A 25355-nucleotide genomic window follows, 5' to 3' on the forward strand; every position below is an offset into this window, starting at 1 on the left:
AATTGTGTGTGCTGTAGACACTATCCTGACTACCCATTGTCATGCCCTCCTTTTGGGGTCTGATGTCCTCCTTTTTGGGGTTATGAAAGTGGCCACCCTAGGCTGAAGCTATTTATGAATAGTACAGTGTGTTGTACAGTATTATTGTGTACGCTGAATGAAATGACACACTTGATTGTCTTTGTCTCCCTCTTGTGGTTATCTTGGTGTTATCAGGGAAGAAGGTTACAGAGGAAACGCCTCCATTTCACTGTACAGTCGCCATCATGGTGATCAGGTGGGCGATCTGCAGCGCTGGAAAAATCAGCCATGATTTCACTGTGGCATTAAAGAGCCTCCCTGCTGATCAGCACCAGGTACTTTATTACACACACTCATATACACCAGACTGCTGCTTATGCAGAAGATCAATGCAGAAAGCGTTAGACTAATAAGTGAACTGTTCCAGTGTGTATGAATACAATGTGAACTCTGAATCAGAGTGTCAAAGTTCATCTGATGCAATAAAACTGCAGAAACTAATCAAGAGTGCTGCATTATAGTGTAAATGATTCAAAATTCATAAATATTTGCAGATCAAGCCTGTAGAAATTAAAGTTTGGAGCCATTGCACAGTAAAGTGAGGTGATTAAGTTTCCAAAATGAAAGTCAATGACAGTCTCAAGCAACAGTCACACACTTTCTACACCACCAAATAAAAATCTAACCTGCTTCTTGTCTATATAAAACCCGTTTTAAGTTTTTCAAGCCAAAACACCTTATCTAACCATTTAGTCCCAAAAAGAACACCTGCAGAAATGCTGCCATAGCATGTGTGCTTTCTACACTTGTGTTTATTTATTTATTAGGCTTTTAGTGTCATGTTTTACACACTGGTTACATTCATGACAGAAATAGTAGTTACTCGTTACACAAGAATCATCAGTTCACAAGTTTAACGTCAAACACTGTCATGGACATTTTTTTGGATCTCTAATTAACCTGACTGCATGTCTTTGGACTGTGGGAGGAAACCGGAGACACGGGGAGAACATGCAAACTCCACACAGAAAGGACCCGGACCTCCTCACCTGGGGATTGAACCCAGGACCTTCTTGCTGTGAGGTGACAGTGCTACCCACTGAGCCACTGTGCCGCCCCTACAGTTGTGTAAAGCTTGGTGTTAAATTATACAAAGTACTTCTAAATGTTCCTATATTTTTATACAGTGTTTAGTGGGGCGGCACGGTGGCTCGGTGGGTAGCACTGTTGCCTCACAGCAAGAAAGTCCTGGGTTCAATCCCCAGGTGGGGTGGCTGGGGTCCTTTCTGTGTGGAGTTTGCATGTTCTTCCTTCCGGGAGCTCCGGTTTCCTAATACAGTCCAAAGACATGCACGTGAGGTGAATTGGAGATACAAAATTGTCCATAACTGTGTTCAATATAACCTTGTGAACTGAAAAACCTTGTGTAATGAGTAACTACCATTCCTGTCATGAATGTAACCAAAGTGTAAAACCTGACGTTAAAATCCCAGTTAACAAACAAACAAACAGTGTTTAGTAATGATAATTACGTGTTTATACACTTTCACATCCAGTTAGAACAGCCAGTCCACCTTTGGGATGTTTTGAAGACATGAACACACTATGTTTAGTCATTTAGCCCTAGAAAATTGTAAATTTGTAAATTTACATTACAATACATTTTTAATACAAGCTATTTTAAGAATATTTAAGACGTCAGATTGGGGTGTGAGCTCACTGTGTCTAGGTTCTCTGGGAACACTGTTGTCCACCACCCAACAAAAAGTCACAGAAGGTGGATTGGCTGCTTTTAATCTATTGTGATTGACAATAACTTTAAAAATAAAGTGCATGGTAATACATTTTAGGTGGTGGCTGTGGCAGCTCGCAACTTGAAGCGGGCAGAAGAGTTTGCTCAGAAACACAGCATCCCCAGGGTGTATGGCAGCTATGAAGAACTGGTCAAGGACCCTGAGATAGGTATGAGGTATTACACACATGAATATGAAGAAAACTTTTTCTATGTTTGGTTACATGCTGTGTGGTTATTTGCAAAATGCTGATAAAGGTTAGTTTGTGTGCAGTCAGTTCTCGACTTTGGGAAAAAGAGGGAGCCATGGTTCGAATTATGCGGGGTCTTAAGGTCCTAATAAACACTCACTCAACCCCCCCTCCCCCCTTCCCAAAAGAGGGAAAAACAAGTTAGCTAAACTGTAACTTCAGGCAAAACCTAGAAATGAGTTTTTAGCATTTCTCAATATGTAGTTGACACAATCTAATTCAGATACAGTGGTACCTTGTAACTCAACGTCCCCTAAACTAAAAATCTTTGAAACTCGACGCACTTCGGCTTGATCAAACAAACTTGATCTTATATCAAACAAACCAGCAGAATCTCACAATCACATTTATTTTGTCCGTTTTACTTCAAATAAATGAGCACAAAAATCCAGAAAAAGTTCAGTATTTGATAATGTTTTGCTATCATTGCAAAATGACAGCGCACGGTAAAAAGCAGCACCGCGACCCAGATCAACCACACAGCAGCATAAAATCCTAACTGTTGCTTACCTGAGATTCTCTGCTTCAAATTGAGACCAAATCTATATCAGTGTGTTGTTCCATTAAGAATATAATCCACTTGTTTTTCTTCTTGGTGGCCATCTTGTATGTTTCCAGAATATTTCCAGAATATATAAATCCATTTCCAACTGTGTTTGTCCTCCTAACTAACAAAACCTGTTTTAGTCTGATCATTTATTCTCTCAGCTTTCCCGGTAAAAAGCTGAAACTGGTCATTTGTTAACTAAACTGTCACATATGCCTCTACAACCGCCCAAAATTTGAATTCAGAAGCTCTGATTGGTTTATAGAGTGGTCTCTCAAGGCCTGAAAATGAATGAATCTTTACCATAGATACGAGCGCAGCTCTCTGATTCGATTCCAATGAATAATTCGTTTTAAAAGAGTCGTTTCTGACTTGACTCGGTGATTCAGTTTGCTTTTGCACAGACTGATGTGAAGAAATGGGGGAGGGGTACAATTCATGTGACGGAGCTTTAGAGCCAAAAAGGCACAGATGTATTGAATAATGATGCTATTAAGTACAAATAATTTATATTACATATTTTTTTCTGCAATGTAATCTGTTTTTTTTTGTGTGTTGGAAAGCTTTGGAGACCAATATGGATTCTTTACTCCAACGTCAGTAACTCCAGATCAGAATTAGTTAGAAGCTAAAAATTTGGTATGGTGATTGTAAACAACATTTGCCACAGGACTAAATTGTTGATAATTGATTTTCAGACCTGCATTCCTACTTACATTTATTTTAAAATTTTTGAAATTTATTTGAAATTTTTATTTAAAAAAATGTTTTTTTATCATCATTTAAGCATGGTAAAATATCATCATGGCATTAACCTGTTTGTTTCTGATACTTTATGAGGTCTTATATAACATTATAAACTTTCTAAATGAAAAGCCTTAAAACTAGGTATGTCCTTCAGGCAGAAAATGCACAAAAACAGGCCTGACAGCCAAGGGGTTCACTTTTAAACTTGTGTTATAGCTCGGGGTGCTGAGAAATTGTGAGAATTCTTTACAAATTCAAATTACAGATTCACTTTGGTTACTTTACATTTTTAATTATACCACCTGTTTTCATCCTGATTTGTAGACGTGGTATACGTGGGCACCATCCATCCCCATCATCTCTCAGTGAGCCTCCTCTTCCTGAACGCTAAGAAGAATGTTCTGTGTGAGAAACCTCTGGCTATGAATCTAAGAGAGGTGCAGGAACTTGTAGCCGCAGCCAAGATGAACAACGTTTTTTTGATGGAAGTAAGCATGTTGAATATTTTATTCATTTAATGTGGAATTTATACCAATTTATGCAAAGTTTGCTTTCTTTTGTCATTCCATGTATGGATACAAATGTGATTGAAGTTAGAGGTTGGTTGGTTGTACACTGGACAACAATGTTTATCTTTTACTTTACCAAGATTAGCAGGGAAGAAATCCAAGTGGGAATGCAGGAAATGGATTTTCAATTACATGTTGCACTTTATCACTTTGTCAGCTTGAAGAAGGCTGTCAACCAGTTTGATGTAGTATGGCGCTTGAAAGTTGCCTGGGAAATTTTCAGCAACATCCTTGACTGATTTTTATGTAAGGTCCAACCCGCAGCTCTTTGAACTGATATGGCCAAAAGCATGCGGACACCTCTCCTAATTATTACATTCAGATCACCATTTAGTATGAAGTATAAAAACATTGCATTCAACTTTGTGCCCCAGTGCAGAAAGTAAGAGCCTTAAGACACGATTTGAAGAGTTTGATTTAGAGAAACTTCTGGCCTGCATAGTGCCCTTAACCTTTTTAAACCACTTTTTTATGGATTGGCTTGTCAATTTTGTCAGTCACATTTAACGTACCTGACCTCATTAATGCTATATTGACTGAATGGGCAAAAATTTTGTTGAAAACCTTAAAAGCTTTAACAGCTGAGGCTGTTATAGCCACAAAGGGGTTGGACAACTTTGTATTAATGCCCATGGTTTGGAATGGGATGTGCAACAGGTGTCCGCATACTTTTGTCCATATAAAATACACTTTTAATAGCCATGGTAGACTTCAATTAAGATTCTGTGGAAATTTGTGCATATTCACTTTAACGGTAGATGGGAGGACTTGCGATAAATTTTTCAGTCAATCCTAAAGGTTTTGAGGTCACAGCTCTAGCCAAAATAAATTCGTCAAACATTTCTGGTCTAAAATGATTTTTTTTATCAGGACAGCTTTGGCCCCAAGGATTGATTAATTTGCGTTTGCTTATCTTATTAAAATTTCTCACCCCTCTCTATTATCCTCTGTAGGCTGTGTGGACTCGGTTCTTTCCTGCCTCGTTGGAGATATCCCGGCTGCTGGCGGAGGAAGCTGTAGGAGAGGTGAAGCTGGTGCGGGCAGAGTTTGGGGTAGCCATAATGAAAATCCGTCGCTCAGTGGAGAAGGAGCTGGGAGGGGGTGCGCTGCTTGATATTGGTATCTACTGCCTGCAGTTTGCCCTCATGGTGTTTAACGGGGAGAAACCTGAGTGCATTCAGGCTACTGGAGTCTGTCTGGATAATGGTAGGTCCCAGAAGGTCTAACTCATTTTTTATAATATACTAATCACTATACACTGCTAATTTTCCATAATGCTTGTTGTGTATTTGTTGGCAGGGGCGGACGAGAGCATGGTGATCACACTGAAGTTCTCACAGGGAAGGATAGCAGTGTGTACATGTACAATAGCTCTAGATCTTCCTAATGAAGCTGTTATTTTTGGGACTAAGGGAACTATCAGGGTAGGTACGCTGGACAGGTACTGTTTAGCTTATAAAAACACACCACTTGTCTGTTTTAATTATTTATACAGACTAACTGTTTCATCCGGGGTTGCAGCGGGTTAAGTGCATCTTGAAAACACTAAGCACAAGGCAGGAATCCACACCAATTTATTGCAAGGCAACAAACTCTCCCATATTTACTTAAATCTAAAAGCCATTCAGAGCTGTGAATTAACTATCTAACATGCTTTTTGTAAAATCAGGGGACACTGGAGTAGCCAGTGGAAATCCAAAATGAACAGGAGTGAAAAGAATACACCCTGGAAAGGGTACAAATCAATTGCATGACAACAGACACACCCATCCACTTACTTAACAACATCAAAGCACAATTTCAAGCAGCCAATCAACTATCTGGCATGCTTTTAGGAACTAATAGGAAAACGGGGTCCCTGGAAAGAACTCGCATAACCCTAGGAAGAACATGCAAAAATGTCATTTATTAAATATGTTATTTATTATGTACACAGCAGCGCTTAGGTGGTGCCACTGTCAGTATGTTAGCCCAGGAATCCCAAATCTCAGTGATGCTATTGGAGGGTCAGGCTTTTAAATAGACATGATTGGCTACGATGGTGACATGTGGCCAGACAGCCAATTCACTGGAAGATGCAATTGTCAGTTCACTTAAAATAAGGAGGATTGGTCTCCAGACCAAAACGATCCCCTGTGGCCACCCCTATAGATTTGGCAGCTGAGAAATAAAATATGTGCATATTTATTTAATTATCTTTGATTGTATTTTGGTTTCGACTTTCCATTTTAAAATCTGCCGACAAAATTGCTTAGTATCTGAATGCTTTATTCAAGCATACTGTATTGTAAAGCATGTATCTATGCTTTTCTACTCTTCTGGTCTTTTGTTATGTAGTTGCCAATTCATAAGCCAACTTTTGAAACTGTGCATCTTAGAAGGGATTTATAACTTTTGCAGCTGCGTGCTAAGGTTGGAAAAGTTCTGATAGTTCCGTGTTTGACAGGTCCCTACTCATATGTGGTGTCCTACATCACTGATAGTAAATGGAAAAGAGACTGACTACCCTGTACCTGAACCTTACCTTCCTACCAACTTTATAAACAGCACTGGCATGAGATATGAGGCAGAGGAAGTGAGACGCTGTCTGCTGCAAGGTAAATAATGGCCAGTCATTTAAATGAGATTACAAATGACACAGGTTTAAAACTCATGACAATACTGCTACATTACATTAGTATCGTACCTCAAGTCACTGGGCTTGGATCTTATACACTGCTTGCAGAAAGTGTGTATAGAAAAATTTGCAGCATTGCGTTGTTAGAAATTTTAGTTGTTATAATGTCGTTCTGCAAAGTTAGATAGGTACTTTATTAATACCGAAGGAAATTAAGGCCTCAGTAGCAAGTTACATTATGGCAGTTATATAACATTTTAAAAACTAGTAACAGTAAGTTTTTACTACAAAGTTATTTTATTCAGAAAGATAAATAAAGGTCAGAGGCCAAACTTTTAATTGGAATTTTTTGTTATCTAATGTCACACGTAAATTATATCGTTACAATACTTGTTTTAAGTCATTTGTTGCTTTTGATTCGCCTGAAAGAAAGGCAGAAAGAAAGAATGAAAAACAGACAGAACAAGGTTGTTTTTCACATACCTGGCAATCCTGATTCAGGCCCATATAGTTCCAATTCAGGAAGCCAATCCATTTCAGGGCTTCAGCAAACAGTCTATAAGTAGTTTCCAAAATGTATTAAATTATAGTATGATTTTTGTTCTAGGACTCAAAGAAAGTCCCTGTATGTCACACGTGGACTCGGCTCTGCTGGCCGAGATAATGGATGAATGCAGGAGGCAGGTTGGAGTGAAGTACATCCAAGACCGTCAGTGATCTTCTCCCATTACCAGATTTCAGAGTTCAGTGGTTTACTACTTATAAATGTCTATTCAATGAAAACAGATTATGCTCTTTTGAGCTTGATTTATACTCTTATAATTATAAATATATATACTGTAATTGCTTGTTTCTATTGTGTATTTTTTTTTTTTTTTTTTTATATCAAATTTTTTTTTACATAAAAAAAAAAAAAAAGGTTTGGTCCATTTTCCCCCAACAATGTGAAGGTGACCTAGGAATCAAGGTTGGTGCTAGAGAAGAGTTATTAAGTATTAAGTTTAATTCTTACTTGATAATGCGTAAAATGTTCCATATATAATTGGAAAGACACACAAGTCATGACAGGTGCGCTTCTTTATTAACTGAACCAGTCTTAGTTACATTTTTGATCCACACTTCATAATATACTGTTAAATCCTATCGTTACAATCAGAAGCATGTGGAAGCAAGCTGCAGACACTTAACGTACATACTGATTGAGCTTTGAGTTCAACAAACGAGCGCTAGTTCTTCTCTTACAGAACATTAATGACCATCTATACCAGTCATTGTAAAACCACTTTCTTGCTTCTTTTTAAGCACCAGATGTTAAGCAGAATAACACTAAGAGAAACAAACAATATGTCTCACAGACCAGGAAAAATATATATTGTGGTTTTCAAACATCTAAACATTTTACAAACTCAGTCAAGTACAATACAGAATGTAACATTGCCTACAGTATATGAGGAATGCCGTGAAGAACACACATTTTTTAAGCACACAAACAAAACTAGTCACAATTGGTTCCCTCTGCATTCAGTCATGATGATTTTTGTTTGAGTGTCACCGTTTCTTCTGTGTGAACAGGAATAATTTACGAATGTTATTGTAGGACATTTAATCTCTCCTACGGCCTATATGATGGACAACCCATGCACAATGCTAAATAGTACATAGCCAGATGTGAACAAAGACTAACTGTTAAATAATAAGTGAGAATATTTGACAGTGTATTTGGGTGAGAATTTATGTTAGGAGAAAAACTGGATCCTTTTGCCAGACCTGGGTGTCCAAGCTGATGTTAAGGTGCCCGTTTGAGAGAAGTGCTTACATGTTGAAGTAGCAGGAGAAGAACAAAAATGAGAGGATGAAGGGAATGGGAAGGAGTGTGTGGGCACGCCTGTGATATTTATGACACTGGGACCACACGCATGGTGTTGGTGTAACCTGAGCCTGGGCGCCAGCCTGTAAGCACAATGACCACGTCACCACTCTTGAAGAAGCCGCGAGCCTTGCCTAAAAATGACAAACACAGATTGAGAAAAGTTTGAGGAAAAAAAAGAATTTTCGAGTTATGGTTACTTAAAATAGGGGGTGAATAAGTTTTAGGAGGTACATAATCTGATGTTTATAACCATGTGTTAAACTAGTGGCACAATGCATCTGAAAATAATTACCACAGCACTGGTAAGAAATGGATTGGCTAAGCAGCAAAATAAAGTTAGAGTTAAACTGAAAAAAAGAAAGAAAAAGTTACATGTCTGTTCATTTACATTTTCCTAGTCAAGCTAATACAGGGGTGTTTTTGTTCAACTTAGTAAATTTGGGTGTGGACCACATTGTGTTGTGGTTTTTTTTTTTTTTTTATGCATTTTCCCCCTTTTCTCCCGATTGTGTTATGCTTCCTCTGTACTGGTGCTGACCCTCACCTCGATTGAGGACAGCCAACTGACACACCCCCTCCGACACGTGTGCAGTAGCCGACTGCATCTTTTTACCTGCACGAGGCGAGTTCATATGCAAATCGGCCTTGTGTACGGAGAGCCACACCCTGATCGCATTATTCTTCAACTCTGTGCAGACGGCATCAATCGGCCAGAAGGGGTCATAATTGCATTAGTTATGAGGTCCCTATCCTGCATTTCCCTTCCCTGTATGAACAACAAGCCAATCGTTGTTCATACTGTATAACCTCCCAGTCCAGCTGGATGGCAGAGCTGAGTTTCGAACCGACTTCGAACCGAACCAACGTTAGAAATGTCAGCTCTGGTATGCTAGCATGTTTTACCGCTGCACCTCCTGAGTGGCCGTTATGTTATTTTCCATTTAATTTCTCTACATTTATATGAGCATACATTTATATAAGACATTAAGTTGTCTTAATTATAAGTTAAAGTTATAAAGTTGTACATTGTCCTAAGACATAGTCCCTACTGCTATATTATATACTAGAATGAAATAATATAGCAGTTAAAGCTTAAATACACACTGATGATGCCATAGGCTAAAACACCTAACAACAAAAGACATTTAAACAGTATATTTTATAGTGCCTTCTTACCAACGTCCATAGCAAAGTTAACTCGTAGGTCGACGTCCTCAGCCCAGACATCATGAGCTGGGTGGTTGCAGAACACAGGAAAGATGCCACGGTACAGGTGGGCCTGGCGAGCTGTCTGCCCGTTACGTGTCACCGCAATGATGGGGGCGCGGGGACGGTACCGGGACAGCAGATGGGCAGACCTGGATATAAGGAGGAAAACCTGCGGTGATTGTGAACGCTCAAAAAAAATAAATAAATACAAGGGAGGGATAGGTATGTGTATATGTAAGTATGCACTGTCTCAATAGTGATGTATTAAACACATACTGGATAATAATGGATTTTAAAGGTGAGGTGTAAAACTATAAATAGTGTCATGGTCAAGGTTTAGCTAAAATTAGCCACCTACGCACACACAAACATCAGTGAACTGCAAAATTCAAAGCCAATAAAATTGTTAAAAAATATTTATATAAAAAAAAAAAAAACAGAAATACAAGCAGTACCATGTACACTACTTGTATACAGCTAAAAGGTGGCAATAGTGTACTAAAATGTCAAAACTGTAAAATTATTGGAATCTAAGTGCCAATAAAATTATTGCTTACTAAGTGCCAGCAAAACAGTACAGCCACAGTTAGTGGAAAGTCAAGTTCAACCTTTTATTTTGTATAATAAAAAAGTTATGTAATTTATTCAGAGGCATATTATTCCAGGAAGAGGAAAAAGGGCAGCCTTATTAGTCACATTTTAAGTGGTATTCAATGCACAGTGCCAAAGCTTTCAATTTTGACAAAATAATTGACTGTTATTTTGTCAGAAAACACAGGGGTTTTAGCAATCACCCCTTGCAAACATATCGGCTGTCTGAGTGCCTACACACACAGTGATCTCGGTGAGTGTTAGCCAATCATGTCTAACAAATCAGTGTAACAAAATGACAATACTGATAGAGTCTAGTCCAGAGCATTATAACCATCCCGGGAATTTTAGTTACCTGGTACCTAACACCTCCCTCCCAGCACAAGCAGTCTCCTCTTACCTGCCAGTCTTGGTGAGAATTATAATAGCACTGGCACAGCATTTGAAGGATGCCTCAACAGAACCGATGGCCACAGCCTCGGAGGGGTCTTGGCTTAGTTTGGTGGAGCGCCTCAGCTCCTCAAACAGTTGTCGATGAAACATGGCTGCTTCTGCCTCTCTGGCAATCTGAGTGCATGTAGGGGGGAGGGCACAGCACCACCCAGTGGAAAAAGGTGGAGTGGGGAAGTGAGGGGTTACAATCAATCACATCAACAGCACTCGCACACTGCCCGAGTGAGAGGAAGAAAGATGGAAATAAATGTTCAGACTAGTCTCGTCTCTTGGCAAACCAATGTTTTAAATTTTTATTTTGTGCCACAACTGCATCAGCACATTTTTAGACATGCTTTAACATTTGTACCATCTTTCTTTCTCCAACTCGTGCTCCTTCACTGTCCCTGTTCTATACTTCCTGTCTGCAGATTGCAACCTCTGGCTCTTACACTCCTGCCTACCTGCCAGAGCCAGTGAGCACAATGAACGCAGAGGCAAGGATTTTAAATGACGCCTCCACAGCCCCGATGGCGATGGCCTCTGCAGGGTCAGTGGAAGGGGGCGTGCAGCGTCGCAGGTCCTCAAACACCTGCCGATGGAACATCGCCGCCTCGGCCTCACGAGCTATCTGCCTCCACCATGTAGCAAGCATAAGAGGCAGCAGGGTTGAAGGTCAGAGAGTAAGAGGGCAAGTTAAAGAGAGTAGTGCAAAAACAGAGAGACAGCAGAAAATAGAATTTGCACAAAGGAAGATGTACAATAGGAATAGAAATTAATAGTGCAAGTGTTAAATCACAGATGGCAGAACAGCAAGACAAAAACAGAATGGCAACATTAAAATTGATTCCAAAATCACTTGGCTTGTGTCAGTCATGCAAGAATTAATTCTAATTAAACAATTATGGTACATCACATTTAGGGCTGCAACAAAATTATTTAATAATTGATACATTTATAATTTAAGGTGCTTGGATGGTGCAAGGGTCTATTTTAGTAGCCCACCCTTAAAACTCAGACCCCATCTATGAGTGGCTACATCTGAGGTGAAAAGGGGGAATATTGGGGGGGTTGGCAAAAATCTGTGATGGACTGGCACCTTGTCCAGGGTATTGCTGCAGTGCTATTCGTGCTAGTATGTATGTAGGCTTATTTAATGTGAATAAAAAAAGTAACAATGTAAAATGGCTAAATGTGGCCAAAACATGAAAACTGTGCTTTCACATGAAACAGGGTTGCTCTGAATTGTTGTACTATTTTCATTGATTTTGTGGTTAGTTGTTGCAGCCCTAAGACTATCCTAAAATCACAACTAAACATTTATAAGCAAAGTTGATTCATACTGAGGGATTTTGCTAATTAGAGCTAAAGTTAGTAAAGTCAGCCAGTTAGTAGCTCTTTAGTATATGTACACAATGCACTTTTAGCAAACACAGGGTTAGTACATAGGTGGTCATGCAAAGCCAGATGCTTGTAATGAACACACATGTCTGGACAAAGTAATTTTAAAAGAAATAAAGTGCAGTATCAGCAAAGAAATACTCCAGGTTCTCATAGTAAAATCATTTTACTAAAAGACAAAGCTGGGTATTGTGTCCAAAAATGCTATAAAAACCACCATGAAGGGACTTTATTCTAAATTGTTTTCTGGTGAGCCCAGATCTTCAGATACAAAAAAAAAAACCAAATAAATAAAGGCTTTTCACAATACATGTATTATATTTGGAAGCCATTTTTGTACCACAGGCATTTTTTATACTCGTGCAACACCAGGCTTCCAACTGTTTGAATAGGAAGGCAGTCTAAAACTAAGAACTAAGAGAATTACTATGGTGAGTATGCTTACATACAAATAAATCTTCATTACCACCCAAGATCAAGTTTCCTCATATGATTATCCAGACTTGCATTATCACTACACAATCCACTACATAACAATGCAACACAGACAGAGTAGTCTGACCAAAATAAAAAGCCTTTTGTACTTTTGTACCAGTCATGCAAAATGCATAGCATCTATACACTGTGTTCCAAATTATTATGCAAAAAGTGTTTAGGAGTGATAAGGTAAGAATTTTTTTGTTTGTCAGTTAAACTCATTGATGGTGATGTGTGTCAGGGCTCTTTATATCACTGAAAGCAATTGCAGACACCTGTGCTAATTAGTTTGGCAGGTGTGTCCAATTAAAGGCAAGACTACTTAAGAAGGCTGTCCCACATTATTAAGCAGCCTACATTTTCAGCCAAAATGGGAAAGAAAAAGGATGTGTCGGCTGCTGAGAAGCAACAAATTGTGGAGTGTTTAGGTCAAGGCATGACTACAATCAACATTGCCAAGACACTTCATCGTGATCATCGCACAATCAAGAAGTATGTAGCTGATTCAGAGCACACACGTGTGCGTGCTGATAAGGGAAAATTGAGGACTCTTTCCAACAGGCAATTACGTCAGGTTAAAAGAGCAGCTGCAAAAATGCCTTGTCATAGCAGCAGACAAGTTTTTGAAACTGCTGGTGCCTCCAACGTCCCCCGAACAACAAGATGCAGGGTCCTTCAGAGGTTTGCAGCTGTGCGTAAGCCATCCTGTCGACCTCCTCTATCCACTGCACACAAGCAGAAACGGCTCCAGTGGGCCAAACAATACATGAAGACTGACTTCAAAACTGTTTTGTTCACCGATGAGTGCCGTGCAACGCTCGATGGTCCAGATGGATGGAGTGGAGGATGGCTGGTTGATGGACACCCCATGCAAACAAGGCTACGGCGCCAACAAGGAGGAGGTGGAGTAATGTTTTGGGCTGGAATCATGGGGAGAGAGATTGTCGGCCCCTTTAGGATCCCTGAAGGGGTAAAGATGACCTCCATAATGTATGTGGAGTTTCTCAAACAGCACTTCCTGCCATGGTTCAAGAAGAAGAACCGTGCATTCCGCAGCAAGATCATTTTCATGCATGATAATGCACCGTCTCATGCTGCAAAGAACACATCTGCATCTCTGGCTGCTATGGGCATAAAAGGGGACAAACTTATGGTGTGGCCCCCATGCTCCCCTGACCTCAACCCCATTGAGAACCTCTGGAGCATCATCAAAAGGAGTGTCTATGATGGCGGGAGGCAGTTCACATCTAAGCAACAGCTCTGGGAGGGTATTCTGTCCTCATGCAAAACAATTGAAGCAGATACCATCCAAAACCTGACAAATTCAATGGACGAGAGAGTTCAGAAGCTCCTTTCGAACAAGGGGTCCTATGTGCAAATGTAACATCACCTAGAATAAAGTTTTGACTTGAAAACTTTTTGATTTCAGTTTGTAATAACCTGCTAATGCTTATAATTTCACAAATGACCATTTTTTTGTTCTTTATAAAAATGAAAAGGTTGAAAACTCTGCTGTGCATAATAATTTGGAACATGCATTTTGAGTGCATTTTGAGTGTTTTATTTTTTATAAAATATACTGTTATCATTGGCAGTTTGTTCAAAAACCTTTCAATTGTACTCTAATAGTTGATGACTGGAAAATTACAATGACTGCAATTCATATAGGTAATTTTGGAAAATCTGAGAAAATATTATTTGCATAATAATTTGGAACACAGTGCACACATTAAATCAGCTAAGGAAAACACTGCACATCCAACACTTCAAAAGCACTGCATGTGTGGATTTGAGAGAGTTGATTGAGGAGTGTACTAAGTGTTACATAGTTTAAACATGCAGCAGTCTGTTGAGACACATGCACCTTTAGGACGGTCTGTTCTACACCAGTTTTGGAGCAAAACAGGTTACACACTAATCCCTTCATGGCTTTTTGTTTTGGTCACAGTATTCTGTTGAAGATGGTTAGGTCAGGAATAGAAAAAAACACATCAGAAAAGCCATAACATTACACACAAACACACAGGGTGTGTTCGAAAAGCTAGTGTGCTCTCTACATAGGCAGCATTTTACGTCATCCTGTGCACGCTCCCGAGAAGGAGGCTGTTCGAAATCCTAGATGCCTTAAAATCCTCACTTCTGAGGCATCTTATTATTTCAATGTTATTTTGGCTCAAGAACGAGTGAGCTCCGACGCTGCCTTAGTGATCAAGGCAATCCCAGCATTCATGGCTGACGGGGCGGAGAAACGAATGGAGTTCTTTTCAAACGTAAATAAAGTATTACTGATTTTTAACTTGTATAAACTTGTACCGAGTGTTTTTATTTGCAAGTTCGGGCTTGTCAGGAAATTTAACCGTTATCGGTACATGAAGGGAGATGTTATTGACGTTAGCGTGCTATGCTACCTCAGTTTATTGGTTTTAATGGCGAGATGCTAAATGCTAAACGCGAAATGCTAAACCCGATGGAATCGCTGTCTAAGTAGTGCGTTCGAATAACCTGCCTTTTAAGTCACTAACTTATTAGAATCCTCTCTACTAAGTCAGCTGCCTATGTAGACAGTAAGACAGCAAGGCAGCTCCCTAGGTTTTCGAACACACCCAGAGTAGAAAAGATAAGCAACATTGCAGGTATTAAAAAGGCACTGCCCATAAATTAAACAAAAAATAAACTGAAGATGAACGTTAATAAAGCTGTAAGCCTAATTATTATACTAACAGCACTGCATTTGAGGCCAAAAGGGTTCAGCATGCACCGCAGGAATGTGTTGTTAAATCCCAGAGCTGCACTACCACAGACTGCTGAGTCAGTGCTGAAAATGCTCAACAAGTCAAAGGAAGGCAGACAAGCGGAATGCTTATTAGTCAGCAATGTTAGTATCAAACACAGCAAAGCCATTGCACTACTCATAAGCACAAAATGCTTACTTGCGGCAAATAAACCCCTTAAGCTAGCTTGTTTGGATGCTGACCCTACTTTATTACAACAGTCACTTTTAATAAATAAATGATAAATTCTTCAATACAAATATATCCATCTAACAAAATTAGACTAAGGGGTCAGTAGAGAGCGCACTCACCATGTGCTGTGTGCGCACTGCTTCTAGGGGGTAGTCTCCCTTGGCAGTCTCTCCACTCAGCATAATGCAGTCAGCCCCATCCAGAACAGCGTTAGCCACATCGCTGCCCTCTGCACGCGTGGGTCGTGGTTTTTTAATCATGCTCTCCAACATCTGCAAATATGGGACAGGACAAGGATTTTTATTTTTTTTTTACACACTCACAAGTTATAATTTGGCGTTGGTGTTTTATTTCTTAGGTCTTTTATCAACAAATGTATTTCAACGTTCTGACCTGTGTAGCACAGGTTATTGGTTTGCCAGCTCTATTGCAGCGTCCAATCATCATCTTCTGGGCAAGGAAGACCTTCTCTGTGGGGATTTCAATACCAAGGTCACCACGGGCAACCATAATGCCATCACTGGCCTCCATGATCTCGTCAAACCTGCAAGCAATTAACAACAGTTGTGACAGCTTACTTAAAACACTACACCAGCGTTTTGTGAATTAGCTGCTAGTTGGTACCAGTCAAATATCTACATTCTTACAGTGACTTGTGAATCCCAACATAATTCTGGTACTGCAATGCCAACTATGGTTGAAAGTAGTACTGCGTTTTAGACTGTAAATGGAAGCTACATTACCAAAATAAGTGTTTTCTGGGAGTTTTGAGGATTGTTTTCTCATGTCTGAACAGCTACACACACTGTTTACGTTTATTTATGGTTACACATCGATTATTTTTATGGCAAGATGATTATTCTTCAAGCTTTATACTTGATCAGAATTTCTATGCAGAATGGCAAGCAAAAGCTGGATTGGCATAACAAACTCTAATGCCAAGAGAATCCCATTTCTGGAGTGATGTTTCTCTGGCAGGTTTGATGGCTGCCAGAGAAGTACCAGCTGGAATGCACAGCACCAACTTTAAAGTTTGGTTGCATAGGTATTAGGGTCTGGGTGCATTTTTTAATGCATGGGTTAAAACTTGGGTTCAGGTGACGGAAAACTTTCAATCTTATGTTAGATGATAATAATGATAGCTGGGATTTATTGCCTCGTTAGCACGATTACGGCTATATACGTGGCATGTCAACTTTCAGGTTCATAATGGTGACGATGTTTTTAAAGGGCGGAGTGCGGGTTGGTACTCCCATCATTTCCTTTATTACATAAGGTGTACTAGTTTGACGTGTAATCTTATGTTAGAAAGTCCTCGATTGCTTCAGAATGATAATTCCCATCTACATGAAGCAAGGTCTTAAAAATGGCTCGACTGGCCTACTAGTGCCATCTGAACACCAAGTAACCAAGTGTATACCTACAGCCTTGATGTCACCTACCTACGGACTCCCTCATGGTTCTCCAGCTTGCTGATGATCTTAATGTTCTTGCCCCTCTCTCCCAGCACCTTTCTGACCTCGTGGACATCAGCGGCTTTACGGATAAATGAAGCGAAGACCATGTCCACTCCCATGTCCACGCCAAACTGTAAGTCCTTGACGTCCTTATCAGACACAGCAGGCAGATCTACAGCTGCACCAGGCAAATTCACACCTTTTTTGCTTCCCAGCATGCCTCCGTTTTCAATGTCACACATCAGGTAGTCAGAGCCTAGTTGGAGAGGATCATATTTGAAACTGTTGGTAAAACCATTTGTGAATATGGCCCATTTTCTAACACATTTGCTAGTTTTTGCTTGAAATCTGTGTATTCTGTATGTCCCTTGTGTAAAATAAGAATAAATGCTTACCGATTTCTAGGACTTGCAGAGAGATAAGCCCATCGTCGATGTAGACATTACTGCCAACCTGAACCACATTCACAATGTTCTTGTAGTCCAGCCAAAGGATGTTCTCGTCACAGTTTTCCATGTATGCATCATCCAAAGTTATCTTGATATTGTTGCCCTTCTTCAGCTCCACCTCAGCCGTGCCACTCTGCCACAAAGACAAAGTAAGTGAGAATCAACACTATGCATCCTGATCCTTCTTATGCATCATTGGGACAATTCATTTGGCCAGTTACAGTTCAGGTTAATCATCATTAGAGGATTTAAAGCTGCTAAAGCTCTGTCTGTAAGAAGCTGGGCATTTAACTACATTAATCCAACAATGAATTCTGTCAGTTAGCAGTTAATCACTGGCAATAAACTATAATTCAACTAATCACAATCAACTCAGTATTTAAATATAAACAGTGATTAGAAAATACTCTTAACAGGCCTCATTATTACCACACTTGATTTGTTTAACTTGCACAAAGAGAATCTTATCACACTGTAAAATTGATTTTTATATTTCTTACCCCTTTGATGAGCCCAGTTCTGATCTCCGGGCCCTTGGTATCCAGAGCGATGGCAATGGGGCGATAATGAATGCTGCCAGGCTCAAAGCTCTCACATGCCTCACGAATGTTCTTTATTGTGTCACCATGGTACTATAACACACAGACAAAGTCGTTATCAGTGTCATTAACTGACAACACGGTCATACAGGGCATCACTTTGCTGCTTTACCTGCCAACACTTAAGTCATAGGGCCAATGTCTAGAACAAGGATTCTCACCCATTCCTATGTACCCACCTATGTACCACTACTATGCACAATAAACCATAAGTCTCTTGACTCTTGAGAAACATGGTCTGAAAAATAGGTTAACGTTCATGTTAAATGTTACTTTTTTTTTTAGGTATAGACAAGTAGAACTAGTTAAAATAAAATTGTTCAATTATAAGTAATTAAAACGTGAATATAAAATGTTTTCCAAAATTATTTTACCAAGGTAGAATCCACATTAAAGGAAAGTAAGATCTGAGGGCAGCTAAACACTCTTAGAAAATATGTTAAATCAAACAAACCAAACAGAAGAGCAACTGGTATCCAAACAAAAGTATAGATCTTTTTTTCATTGTTCAGTCGAATTTAGTCTGGACAATTCTGATCCTAAATCCTCGATGATTTTGCTGCATCTGCCTTCTTCTCTCGTTATATGTTCAACCCAACATTTCTAGGGGGTTTAAAACAGGCAGCGTCCAATTCAGACCACTTCAGACAGCAGTGCCCTTTACACACTGTTTAGATTTTGTTTGAAAAAGATAAGGCCTTGCATTCCAGCATGATGAGCTATATATATAGTAAAAGTCAAGTGTCAGTGAAACGGCAGCGCTGTTAATGACCTTTAAATCCATGTCATATGGTTCTGGGTCAGCTGCAATCTGCAGCTAATTTACATTTATGGTGTTACATATTTGATAAAGTAAAGGCAGAAATAGTGTAAAGAACCTCATGTGAACCGTGAGAGAAGTTCAAGCGAGCAATGTTCATTCCAGACTTGATCATCTCCTGCAGCATTTCCACAGAGCGGGAGGCTGGCCCTGCAACAACAAAATGTACTTCAATGAGCACAACGGCAACTTGAAAATAAGTTTAACAATAACTAATTGATGGTTACTGGTCTGTGCCTTCATTTGCATTCCACTAAAATTTAAAGCATTAGATTATTAAAAATGTAGGGCTTTGGCTTGATGCTCGTCTGCTAATGCTTGACTGCTACATGTAGGTCTAAGAACTAATGTTAAATGTTTAAATACATAAAATACACAACTTCAGTTGATCATTGTAAGAGTCATATCACCAGGTGCTTAAAGCCATATTGGATGAATACCGCTGCTAGTGTTGGGTTGCCTTCCAGCATCAGCTTTCACATTCAGCCTTTTGGATTTTACATTGTGCTTTCAAGATCACATCATAACAACGAGTTACCATAACACAAGTTTAGCCTGCTTAAAGTAAAGATAGCATTTCCTGTTTATTTATACAGTTAGATATTACTGTACTCAAAACCAATTAGATGGCAATATATCATATATGGTAAAAGTATTTTAATCAATTATGATTTACTAAATTGGCAAAAAATTGGCATCATAAACTGCTAATGCCACTACAGGAACAGCAAACCCTTTGCCCAAACACACAGAACATAAGTGATCTCACAGAAGCTCTGGGAATAAGTGTGTTACAAGCAAGATCCATGAGGTGCATACTGTTAAACGCCTGGAAATTCTCTGGGGATTTCCTCAAATGTAGGTCACATTTAACACTTGACAAAGTGCAAAGGGCAGTAAGTCAGTTAAGCTCGAATATCTAAACATGTACAGCATTAAAGAACAAACCGATGGTGCAGATAATGCCGGTGTTGCGGGCAGTTGTTGGCTCAGAGTCGATGTCGAGTAGGCACATGTGCTCCAGGAATGTATCAGCCATCGCAGCATTAAGTTGCTGCGTCTGGATGAACGCAGTGCCCAAATCCTGACCCTTAGAGTGTGGCATGGTGAGAGCAGAGTTGCCTGGTGATGTCCTTGAAAGATAAGAGAGAGATAAGTACATTTAAAAAAACTTGGTGTGTAGCTGCTGGTTATCGCATACTGTAAATAACTGTGTTAATGCTGCAGCATGTCAAATAGTGGCATTCAACAGCAGTCTGGCAGGAACTCTGCTTGCAGATCTTTAGAGTTTTAAAGTGTAAGAGAAATGTGCAATCTGTCTCAATAAATACTCAAGCTCTTATATATCAAGATCTAACTGAAAATAAAAAAATGAATCTGTAAAAAGTGTTTTATGATCTATTCAGGCTAAACAGCTTGAAGGTTCAAAAACATTAACCAATTCACACTTAATTTCAATGCTCTTAAATTTTGCTATACTTTATTGTTCTAAACGTCAGAGCAGCCAAGTTAATCTCAACAACAGACAGTCCTGACATGCTGACTATCACGTTTAGGTTTTAATTCCTGTTCTCACTTGAGTAACACCACAATGGTGTAATAACTGGTGATAATTCTCCCATTTTAGTCCAAGTCAGACTTCAGTCAAGAGAGAGGAAACACAAAGTTATTGAACAAAGGATTGGCTTTTGCCGGCATATTATAGATTAGTGCCAATGAGTCATCTGAAAGCATAGTGCTCTTTTCTCAGCATGTTCTGTTTATTAAAGATAATCATAGTGCAAGGTTATAAAGATTTGTATCCTTTTGTAGAACTTAAACATTATAATATTTTTCTTCTTTTGGCTGCCCCCATAGTCAGTGGTCGCTAAAGTGGATCATTTTGGTCTGCATACATAATATGTACCTAATACTCTGCTTATTGTATATTAACTACACTAAAGAAGATGCATCACTATTCTTCAATTAGCATGCTTATTACTTGTAATTAACCTTTTTGTTTAAACTCTAGTCAGAATTAGGTTATGTTCATCATACTGTTTCTACATTACTGTGACTTTCACTTCATTACATGTTTTCCACTAATAATGGCTAGTTAATATGGTTTATATTTTGATGTGCTATTTACCAGTCAGGTTGACGGTAAGCAATGAAACTACATTTACATTTTCAGAATTTAGCAGACGCTTTAATCCAAAGCGACTTAGTTATGACTGAACACAATTTTGAGCAATTGAGGGTTAAGGGCCTTGCTCAGGGGCCCAGCAGTGGCAACTTGGCGGTGGTGGGGCTTGAACCAGCAACCTTTAGATTACTAGTCCAGTACCTTAACCACTGAGTTATCACTGCCCACTGATTCAAGTGTACAGGTGAGTGTACACTGCACAAATGCCTAGAGCATATGGAGACACCCCATTGTGTTAAAGATTGAACTACGAGTACAAACATTCTGGAACTCTGTAAACCAGTGTAGTGATTTATTTTGTGTTGTACACTAGCCAAGTGACCACCACCACACTCACGCTGCCCAGGGTGGTGGATCACAGAAAGCCCTAATATGCATGAATGATCACTTTATGCTCTCTTCATTCCTATGCTACTTGTGCCAGCACCTCAATTCGCAGTAGTAATCTCTGTTTTAACTGCAAAAAAGTAATTTTTCTGCATACCGCATTCCCTCTTCAGACACAGTTGTGACAGATTAACAAACGTTCAGCTCAGTGTTTGCACTTTCTAACACAACCCATTAAAAAGCTGTCACATGTACCTCCATTTCTAAACTTCTCTTAATTGTACACACACTTCTTGCAATAAACTTCCCACAGCTATTACATTCAATGTTACATTTCTTTATTTCCTTATAACCATGGCTTACACACCTTTACAGAAAGTCTTACAAGTCTATAAAAAAAGACAAATAAATGTAAACTTTGAACTTTCAGTAAGGTACAGCACTCAGCTGAGCTCTCTAAAGCAGCCTCAACAAAAGCACTTGCCTGTTCCTGACAAAAGAGGCGTCACCTGGAAGTTTGAACTGAATGAACCCGCTTCCTGCATGCTGCACACTTTAAAGACTTGAGAAATAAATCCTCTGTGAGTGGATAAAATACGCAAGCCACACCTACACACAAACCTCATTTGAAGAGTAGGCTTTTCCAACGCTCTGGACCAATGAGTCAGCAAACAAGTTAACTGCTTTGGTTCTAAACTAGACCACCCAGACTATTACACAGGCTACAAAACTGCAAATGACTCCACTTGTCCTATTTAAACTTGCACCTTACATAATCAGTATCAGTGACAATTTATATCATGCCATATTTATAATGATAAAACTCATGATTTACTGCCAGGTGGCAATGAAGGATGAAAAATTTATGACTAGCACCGAAACAGCATATAACTGCTGAATCATCTGTGTGACGAAGGTTAAATACAGTCAGCCATGAGCCACCAGTAATTCCACAATCTCCAAACACAACAAAATAAAATAAACTTTATTGAATGAAAAACAGTGTAACATAGAACATGTTAAATTATAGTGATTTCAATGATACTGCCACAAGGTAAACTCATTAACAGTTTGTTACCCAATAACAGTGTTGACAAATAGCCTTTTCTATCTTCCTGTCATTATTGTATGATGCTTAAAGTTTTGAGTTTATTGTGCATATTAACAGATCAATCAAATTCTGCTATTGGCATGAACATAAATAAGGAAAAAACTCCGTGGCAGTATACAGTAGTTAAATTATCTTAGGGCTATTTTTAGTATGTAATTTGGGATTACTTCACAAGCAAAAATACACATTTTTTTAAGTTTATAATTAAATTGTATGTTAGCTCTGTAATTTAAAGCAGTCTTTTTATTCACACTCATTCAGACTGCTGTAGTAGCTAAATTACAAACTTTATTGTTTAACCAAAGTCCCATATGAATATCATGTATGTACCATACTTCATCTAACTTTCATTAAAACTGTATAAATACACAGTAAATGTAGCACTGCTTTAAAATTACAATGTTTGGCTAATACTAATCCAACACATTAGCTTAACCAAAAATACTCTATCTATTGTGTAGAGTCTTGTCTATATTTCAAGCCTTCATATATTTTATTTCAGTCAAATATACAATGTCCACCGACTGAGGTGCTGAATTTAATAGTAGTCAACCTTTTTTCATGTTTTTCAGGGATGGGAGGAAACCACAGTACCACAAGACACAATCTGATGCCTCAAATTTATGAATAACCAGAACTTATTGCAGTACCAATTAATATTTATTTTAAATGAACATCAACCTTCTGCGTTTTTCTTTTTCACAGATGCTTTATCTGTGTCCATCTATCTACATTACAAAAACAAAAGAGCAGTAAAAGCGTTCCATTCGCAAATATATTTATTTCATAACCAATTTATAATAAATTGAACAATGCTAGTCTATTTATTGGAACTCTGACTGTACAGAAAAGTGATATCTTTGATTAACAAGTTTAATCAGAATTGTTAAAGCAAAAAAACTGATCTTACCATCTTGGGCCTGGCTGTGCATCACCAAATATCATTAAATAATTACTCACTAGCCACTTTATTAAGAACACCTTACTAATATTAGGTATGACAGTCTGCTTTCAGAGCCACTTCATTTTTAACACCAATTCAACAAACATTATTGCATTATACAATTGATGCAGATTTTGATGCCAGCTGCAAATCCCCTGCTCTACCACATCCCAAAGTTATGCTGTTAGTTTTAGATCTGGTGCACAATAAAAAAAAAAAATCACTAAAATGAGTTAATACATTGTAATGTTCATAGATCCAGTTTTAAATCATTTTTGACATGTGGTCTTTAATTGATGCTTGATTGGTATTAAGGAGCCACTGCGTTCTGACAAACTCTTGACACAATACACCATAATTTGACCATACCATCTCCATGTCCACAGAAACTGGTGTTTCAATCTTAAACTGTCTGGTTCAATAAGTCTGTGACCACTGTAGCCTCAGATTCCTGTCTTGGCTAAGATATGTGAAAACTGTCTGCCACAAAGTCAGACCTGTTCTGTTGTAGGATGCTTTTTCTGCTTCACACAACGGTTGGCTTTTACAGTAGCCTCTCTGTGAGGTCAAACCAATCTGGCCATTTCTCTGAATCCTCATTAACAAGAACGGATGATGGAATATTTGGATAGTGAGCTGTTGCTAAGGCATTCCTAATAAACTGCCCAAAGACAATATTTTATTTAAATTTGCATATTTACACAGTTTAAAAAAAAAAAAAATTACAGTTTTGCCAACATCAATAAGCCATAACCTAAAACAATATACAGGAAACTGCTTCTACAAGTGTCAGGTAATCACATGACTGGGGTGTACACCCAGCAAAAAGAATAGGTTTAATTAAATAATTAATACTACAACCAGGAATAGTATGTAATATGCAGTATAAACCGGTTTAGTCTTTATTCTACATTATAAAAGGCTGTATTTTGTAGTAAACAAGTATGCCATGTCTCGTTGCAGTGAACTGCTGCGGATGCGCTGAAGGTCACGTTCACACTCTGCGTCACTTTTTCCCTCAGTATACAGTTGACTGGTGGATTATAGCCAAAAATAAACGCAGTATTTTTTTATAACGACCACACCTTAAAGGCTTTCAAAGGAAGCCACAGGTTTTTGAGACAAAGAAATGTTAGACTATTTGTTTAATGTACCTCATACGTTCTCACAATTCATCATGCAGTTAAACCTGCTGCAAAACGCACGACGCAGGCTAGCTAGCTGTTAGCAGCTAATTAACTGAATACGGTTATTATTTACTCCGAGACAGGGCTGCCAATCTTTGAATGACTGACAGAAACTGCTTCATATTTCGCTTAAATATACCATATAACATCTTTCTGATACATGACATAGCTAGCTTCCGAGCTACCATCAATGCTAAAGTAAGTCTCAGGCCGTATCACAAATTGCTCTCTGCTTCCTATTAAGGCGACCTACATGTACATTTAGTACATTGTATTAAACAGCCTATGTAGTGCACTACATAATCAACATTAATGCAGATTGGGATACTGTCGATTTATCTTTCGTAGCCAATAGTCACACACCTCTTTCTGTCAAATGCTTGCTAACTGTGTTAATTCATTACTCGACAACAAGCAACCACGATAAAACAGAGCTGCGCCCAACATAAAATCTACACTACGTCGCCAAGCTAACAGTAAAATGTATATTTTATTTGCAGTTTTCCTTACCTGACTTAACCGGCTGTCCACGGCTAAATGACGTCCAACTGTTTCAAGGTGATCTTAAGTATGTACCGGCACTACTTTATGAAAGTCCGTTGTGTTCCTGCGCGAATCAGAAATTAGGTCTCAACGGACAAATCATCGACACTAATTTAATTTCAAATACAAATAATTAAGCACATGTAAAACTGCCATATATAATTTAAAACACAGTGTATGTACAGTTACAATCGGAAATGCTCAGAAAAGGATTGATAAGTTTAAACTTTCATGCAGAACTAGATGT

At 38.8% G+C, this 25355-nt stretch overlaps 2 protein-coding genes across 4 annotated transcripts; one reads left to right on the top strand and one right to left on the bottom strand.

The window, feature by feature from the left end:
- The first annotated feature begins 262 nt into the window (after positions 1-262).
- Positions 263-7387, top strand: dhdh.2 (dihydrodiol dehydrogenase, tandem duplicate 2). Its single transcript, XM_063004453.1, has 7 exons — positions 263-356; positions 1872-1983; positions 3683-3846; positions 4881-5133; positions 5227-5351; positions 6374-6524; positions 7152-7387. The coding sequence occupies exons 1-7, from the start codon at positions 267-269 to the stop codon at positions 7259-7261; spliced, it is 1005 nt and encodes a 334-aa protein (XP_062860523.1). The 5' UTR covers positions 263-266; the 3' UTR covers positions 7262-7387.
- Positions 7388-7603: 216 nt separating this feature from the next.
- pkma (pyruvate kinase M1/2a) lies at positions 7604-25146 on the bottom strand. Of its 3 annotated transcripts, none has more exons than XM_063005168.1 (11): positions 25076-25146; positions 19761-19945; positions 18871-18962; positions 17894-18025; positions 17340-17526; positions 16930-17200; positions 15881-16031; positions 15607-15759; positions 10615-10781; positions 9591-9772; positions 7604-8545 (listed from the first exon to the last, which is right to left on the bottom strand). In XM_063005168.1, exons 2-11 carry the CDS (start codon positions 19915-19917, stop codon positions 8439-8441), a joined length of 1599 nt encoding a protein of 532 aa, XP_062861238.1. In that variant the 5' UTR covers positions 19918-19945; positions 25076-25146; the 3' UTR covers positions 7604-8438. The 3 variants fall into 3 exon arrangements, with proteins under 3 accessions (XP_062861238.1, XP_062861237.1, XP_062861239.1); XM_063005167.1 differs by lacking the exon at positions 10615-10781 and adding an exon at positions 11111-11277; XM_063005169.1 differs by lacking the exons at positions 7604-8545; positions 9591-9772 and adding an exon at positions 11111-11277 and having other exon boundaries at positions 10643-10781.
- Positions 25147-25355: the final 209 nt, after the last annotated feature.

The sequence above is a fragment of the Trichomycterus rosablanca genome, chromosome 11 (genome assembly GCF_030014385.1).
Source record: "Trichomycterus rosablanca isolate fTriRos1 chromosome 11, fTriRos1.hap1, whole genome shotgun sequence".
Classification (NCBI taxonomy): domain Eukaryota; kingdom Metazoa; phylum Chordata; class Actinopteri; order Siluriformes; family Trichomycteridae; genus Trichomycterus; species Trichomycterus rosablanca.